Genomic DNA, 6045 nt, shown 5'->3' with positions numbered 1-6045 from the left:
GTGAGGTTCCAGAACCAGAAATGGTTCAGCAACATGTTACATCATGCCGTAAGTGTTGGATGCCCTTGGAATCAGATGTCAGTCTTGTCTCTGGTTTTGGTGGCAGCAGTGTGTTGCCTGCTAGACACTTACTGTGTTGATGCCTGTCAGAGGCAGGTATTCTGTGACCCTTTGGGTGTCTCACCCTGAAGAGTTTTGGAGGGGCAGTGCCTTTCTTGTTGGCCTGTCTGTGAGTTGTGCCTGTTGAACTTTACCCGTTCTGTAAAAAAAAACAGTTCTTTCACAGGTGGTCACCAGTGCCTGGCAAAGCCAAAATGAGCTGTGTTGCAGGAGGATTCCTTCACCCTCTCAGACACTGTTTTTTTCCTTGCTGGCTGCTCAGTGTAGAGGTTGCTGAAACTCCAGTGAGCTGCCGGCACAGACCAGGTGTGAGATGAAGTAACTTGGGTGTTACACTGTGTGCAGTGGGCAAACATCATAGTTCCATAGTCTGGCCAGAGTTGTACATCCACAAAGTTTAACTTGGGAAGCTAAACACTGAGATAGCTAAAGCAAGTCACTTCCTGCTTAGAATGGCAGTGAAGCAAAGGGATGGGCCAAGGGTATGAAAAGCAGGTTTTTCCTAAAGTCACTTAGCAAGAGTTCATCCACCTGCTATACAAGTGCACTGATGGTGCAGTTCAGATGTTTGCCGTGGAGAACACAAACTATGCAAGGAAGTTAGCAGTTTTCTCCTGGCCCAGTAAATGTGCCACGTAAAAATGATAGTTTTTCTTCACCAAATTGTAATGTGTTACATATAGGCAACTTTGTTTTCTTGAAGCCTGTTTCCTGAAGTTAGGACAGAGTTGCCTTTCTACAGTACCTCTCGGCATGGGAGACAGGTTTGGGCTCTGATGTTGCACCAGACTCTTTTCCTTTAAGGGAGCATAACGCAGAAGTGGATGCTCCTGCCTCCCATTGCTCCAGGGTGGTGGCTGCAGATGGGTCGTGTAGGGTCAGGTGGCTGTGGAGAGCAGCTGCTGAGAAGCACATGGGTGTGCTTGTGTAACCATTGCTGAGCAAGTGCTTGCTTCTTTCTGGGACCAGGTTCCACTTTTCAAACCTCTTCAGTCATGTTTTTCTTGAACCCAGTCCAGCTGGAGCCAGAGCAAGTGGTGGGCTGGCAGAGGTCTCTGCAGTGGGAGCAGGGCCAGGTTCTGTCCCAGAACGCAGTGTGAGCTCATCATTAGGGAAGTTTGTTTCAATTTAGCTGCTCCCCTCCACCCCTGCAGCACCAACCAGGCTTTTTCCCTTTCTGGTTTGAAAGGCCAGTCCGGCCCTCTGCTCCCTGCCACAGATTTTGAAGTAGGATTTTGCCTTCTGTGCTCAAGGGCTCTGGTGCCACAGTCCCCAGTGTCAGATCATGCTGCTCTCGCCCCTGCTTAAAGGGATAGAGGTGAGCAGGTCCCTCTTTCTGTGCCCTTGCCTGAGTTCTTGTCACTCTCCTGTCCCCCGGTACCTCTCTTCATGCCCGCAGCCTCCTGGCTCTGTGGGTGCCCTATATCTTCTCCCAAGTGCTGGGAAGGCTCGCAATGTGGGCCGGGATAGTGCCCGGGAGAAGGGCGGTAGGTGGGCAGCCGGTTGTAAGGGCCATTTTTCCGGCGTGGCGTTTTCCCAGCTGGCTGTGGCGTCAAGTAAATGCCGAAGGCCCAGGATGGGCGGGAGATCCCCGAGCTGAAGGATGCGGGGCGATGCTGCCGGGCCTTTTGGTTTGGGCACGGGGGCGGGCACGGGGCGGGGCGGCTCGACTCGGCTCGGCTCGGCACTGCACGGCCCGCCCCGCGCCCAGACCCGCTCCCAGCGCCGCGCCGCCGCCTCATGGAGCCGCACGGTCCTGCCTGCCCCGGCAGCGTCCTCTTCGGTGAGCGGCACCGGGGGCCGGGAGGGCAGTGGGAACAGGGCGAGGGCGGAAGAGTGACACGTGGGGGATCGTAGATGGTAGGGGAGGTGAGACACGGCGCGGGGTAATGAACCATGGGCAGGAGTTGGGGGGGGGGACGGCAAAAGAGAGGCGTGGGTGGGTAAGAGAACTGGGGGGCAGGAAAGACACGTTGGAGCAATGAACGGGGGGGGCAGGAGAGAGACGGGGCAAAGAGAGACTTTGGTGAGTAGTGGGGACGGCGTGGAGGCTGGAAAGACACTTGGATGGGGAATAGAGCGGGAGGGAGGGAAACACGTGGGGGGCAGTAGGGACGGGGGCGGCCGAAGAGGGACCTGGGGGCAGCGTAGACCCACTGAGGTGGGGGGAAGAGGGCAAGAGAGACAGGTGGGTCTGAAGAGACACGTGGAGGGCATTAACGTGCCGGCGGGGAGGAGAGTGGGGAGAGACACGTGTATGGCCGGGCCTGGGAGGGAACGGGCACGTGGTGGGGGTCCCGAGGTGGTTTGGGGAAGAAACCGCGTGGGGTCTTGGTGTTCTAGCGAGTGTAGAGGGTTGGGAATAATGGGGCAAGGGGTTGGCAGGCCCGGCTCCCGCTCCTTCGGTTAATCCCCCGCTCCTCCCACGTCAGCGTTTCGTGGGTGCCTGTCGCAGGGCAGAGGAGCCTTGTCCCTCCTCTCTGGGAGGGATTTCGGCCGGGCCATGGAATCCCCCGCACACGTGGCCCTCCGCTGCTCGCAAACGTGTGTGCGGGCTGCGCCCAGCCCGTGGCGCGGCATGAGCAGCGCGGCTCAGCGCACGCCTGCGCCGGGCAGGGCAGCGGAGCAGCCCCCCGGGCTTTTTATGAACCTGGGATTTGGTCCTCGCCCCAGCGAGCTGAGTATAGAAGCATGGGCAGGAAGAGGTCCTGCCCTGGGCTGCCTTTGCAAGTGCCAGCTCTGGTATGCAGGGCTCAGCTCTGTGTTTTTCCGATCGGTCTCATATTGGTGAATCATCCTGCAAGAAGCAAATGCACCCAGGGCACTTTCCTCCCTCTCTTTGGTTGGCTGAATCCTGATCGTAAGAACTAAGGACATAATTGTGCGTCTCCCTTGTTTTTGTAACTGTCTAAGAAGTATGTAATAAAATATGTCTCAAAACTTCTCTTGAGGGACTCCAGCTCCCTGCAGCCTGGCCCAGCATCCTCCCGTTGGGTTGTACCTCGTCACTCAAGTCTTGCACTCTGTGTCTGTCTCTGCTTTCAGACTCTCACCCAAGAAAAAGTTCTGGTGATGGCAAGAGCAGAGTCACCCTTCTGTCTGCTCCCTCCCCTGTTTTCCGCAGTGGTGCACCCTGGCTCTTCTGCTCACTGGAGGGGAAGAGACTTGCCCTGCCAGTGTTCGAGGACCTTGGGTGCCCCTGGGCATTGATTCAGGGCAACTTGTTGTCGGACACCAGGTTTTGTCCCTGCATGGTGCTGAGGCAAGTGCACAGCTCTTGGGAACACACAGCCCTGGCCTGAGGCTGAGTGAGGCTCCTGAACATGAGAAAATGAAGAGTTTTAGGGATGTCATGTGCATGCCTGGCCAGGGCTTGCCCTGGGAACCCTTTGCCTGTGGTGCCTTGTGCTGTGTAATGCCTGCTACAGCTTTTTTGATCTCCTCCTTCCAGGCTGTGAGCTGACTGCCAGTACCAAATCCTACACATTTCAGGTGGATGAGGAAGATGACTCTGACCACGTTTTGGCACTGTCTGTGGTAAGAGAAATGCGAGTTAACTGTGCTTGTCCTCTTCTCTCCTCACCCATGCCCTTACCCCCCATTTCCTGGCTCACCCCCCTTTCTTGGCTGGGCCAGAAAAGTGAACTCCCTTGGCTGAGGTCCTGACTCTGGCTGCTCTCAGGGCAGGGCTTCATGGGGGTGTCATGTTTATCCATTGTACAGAGGTACTTGTGCAAAGCAGGGATCACAGGAGACTGCTCAGCAGAGAAATACTCCAGGTATGGAGTGAAGGAAGGTATTTCTTCCTCATATTTGACCTTGCTGGAGCCTCACACTAGATCCACACCAGCTGGGTCTCTGGCTTGTTGCTCTCCAAGCCCAGGTAGATTTAGGGCTTCGTTCCTGGCTCTCCCTCGGGATGTTTTCTGTCCTGGGAGAACAGGACCTGCCAGCATGGATCAGATCAGCAGAAAATGCAGCCCAGGTGCTGTCCCTTGAGATAGTTGCAATAACACCTGTCCCAGCTGGGAAAGGCACCGAACCGCTCCCTGCTTTGTGGAACAGCATCCTCATACCTTGCTTGACATCTGGGCTTGTGGCATTGCTGCAGGAGAGCTTTTTTTTCCCATTTCCATGGACAGCCCTGGCTGTCCCCAACATGTCTCCTGGGAGAGCAGTAGTTTAAAGTCTCTTCTCCCACCCAGGTCTGCCTCTCAGATGGTGCCAAGGACGAGTGCAATGTGGTGGAAGTCGTTGGGCGAAACCATGAGAACCAGGAGATTGCTGTGCCTGTGGCAAATCTGAAGTTGTCATGCCAGCCCTTGGTAAGAGGCTGTTTTGAAGATTCAGGGGGGGATGGCTGCAGGGAACTGGACATCACTGGATGTTTGTGGATCCTCACCTAGGATCTGCAGCTCACGAGAGAATGCCCTGGGTAGCCTTGGCCTGGCTGCAGGTGCCCTCAGAGGGACATGTTTAACTGGGCCAAGTGCTGTGCTGGGGACTGCAGGATATTCTGCTTTTTGCCTCTGCCTCTAACTCAGCTCCACTCTGCTCTTTGCAGCTGAGTCTGGACAACTTCAAGCTGCAGCCTCCGGTGACCTTCCGCCTGGCAGCAGGCTCTGGCCCAGTACACCTCAGTGGCTGGCACAGGATCAGTAAGCACTTGAGGATGGGGAAGGGCTTGAGAGAAGTAAGGGGTGTGGAGGGTTCCCACGAGTGTGAACACTGGTCAGGGAACCTCTGGGAGATGCACGGGGTGCTGCCCAGCATGTGTGCTCGGCGCCTCCTTTGTGTTGGTTGCCCAGGATGATCTCTCTATGCAGGGATTCCTTCCCTGCCATAAAGCCTTGCATGAGAAAAGGGTCTGGATGTCCCACATTGTCCCTTTTCCCCACGGCTGGCTGTCACCATCCCCCGCTGAACATCCCTCCAGGTGGGGTACCGCTTATTGCCCACAAGCTGCTGTTAAAAACTGCTTCAGTGCTCTTTGGGCTGCTTTGCTCTTGGGGTGTCTTGGGGGCCAGTTGTATTTGCACAGACGTAAGCTGGTGAGTAACAGTTCTTTGTGTGTCCCAGTGCAAAGGGAAGATGCCTCCTTTGAGGTGGACGATGACCTGTCTGACGAGGATGAGGAGGAGCTTCCTCCTATTATGCCAGCCAAGAAGTAGAGGAGGAAGCAGTAACTCGTCTCCAGGCCAGGTGAGGGGCCAGGCAGCGCCAGAGGAAGGATCCGGGTGGCTGTGATACTGAAGTGGCAAGTATGGGTGGGAGGTGCTGCTGGAGGCTGCTGGTCTCAGTCTGGTTCTTCCTCTTAGGTACTCGCTGGGACTTCTCTCCCTGGACTGCTTTTACCTCGGACACCTCTTGCCAGGACCTCAACGTTTGCTGCTTTGTTTTTATTTTTATTCTGTTGTAACTTTCTGGGGAGCAGGGGCTGCTCCCAGCACTGGAGTGTCTCCTTTCACGTAGCCCTGGGAAGTTGATCCTAAAACTGGATGGATGCTGCGGTATATTCCCTGTCCCCCATCTCTGTTCTGGGAGTTGGGGATGGAGGAAATGATCCTTGCCCTGTGCCTTCTTACTGTCCTGGACCTCTGCTCTGTGCACCCCCTTTCCCTGGCTGTGAAATACCCAGTCCTGGCCCCTTCCCCAGCATACGGCTGTAACGTCATGTGTGGGACAGGCACTTTCACTGATTCTAGTGTGTTTGCCTTTATTTACTTACAATTTGATGGTTTTTATACACTTGGAAATATGAAACTGGGGCCTAGGCTCTGTCCTTGACTGCAATTATGGTGGGGTGGGAGCTTACAGCCTGTCTGTGATTTGGAGGGAGGTTCTGGATCAATCTGTTTTGTAAAGAATTGTTCTTACACTCTGAATAAAGGTCTCTCAGACATCAGGTCTGGAGAGAGGTCACTG

At 55.3% G+C, this 6045-nt stretch overlaps 1 protein-coding gene across 1 annotated transcript; it reads left to right on the top strand.

Annotated features, from left to right (window-relative positions):
- Nucleotides 1-1820: 1820 nt before the first annotated feature.
- Nucleotides 1821-6045, top strand: NPM3 (nucleophosmin/nucleoplasmin 3). Its single transcript, XM_027672238.1, has 6 exons — nt 1821-1903; nt 3572-3657; nt 4326-4445; nt 4685-4778; nt 5200-5322; nt 5439-6045. The coding sequence occupies exons 1-5, from the start codon at nt 1861-1863 to the stop codon at nt 5289-5291; spliced, it is 435 nt and encodes a 144-aa protein (XP_027528039.1). The 5' UTR covers nt 1821-1860; the 3' UTR covers nt 5292-5322; nt 5439-6045.

The sequence above is a fragment of the Neopelma chrysocephalum genome, unplaced genomic scaffold, assembly GCF_003984885.1.
Source record: "Neopelma chrysocephalum unplaced genomic scaffold, ASM398488v2 Primary Assembly neopelma1_97390, whole genome shotgun sequence".
NCBI classification, from domain to species: Eukaryota; Metazoa; Chordata; class Aves; order Passeriformes; family Pipridae; genus Neopelma; species Neopelma chrysocephalum.
This window is presented reverse-complemented; position numbering and strand designations above follow the sequence as displayed.

Coding starts and splice junctions, on each gene's coding strand:
- NPM3 (XM_027672238.1), top strand. CDS start 1,861: ATGGAGCCGCACGGTCCTGCCTGCCCCGGCAGCGTCCTCTTCG. Junction 3,658..4,325: donor ACGTTTTGGCACTGTCTGTG/GTAAGAGAAATG, acceptor TCTCCCACCCAG/GTCTGCCTCTCAGATGGTGC. Junction 4,779..5,199: donor CAGTGGCTGGCACAGGATCA/GTAAGCACTTGA, acceptor TGTGTGTCCCAG/TGCAAAGGGAAGATGCCTCC.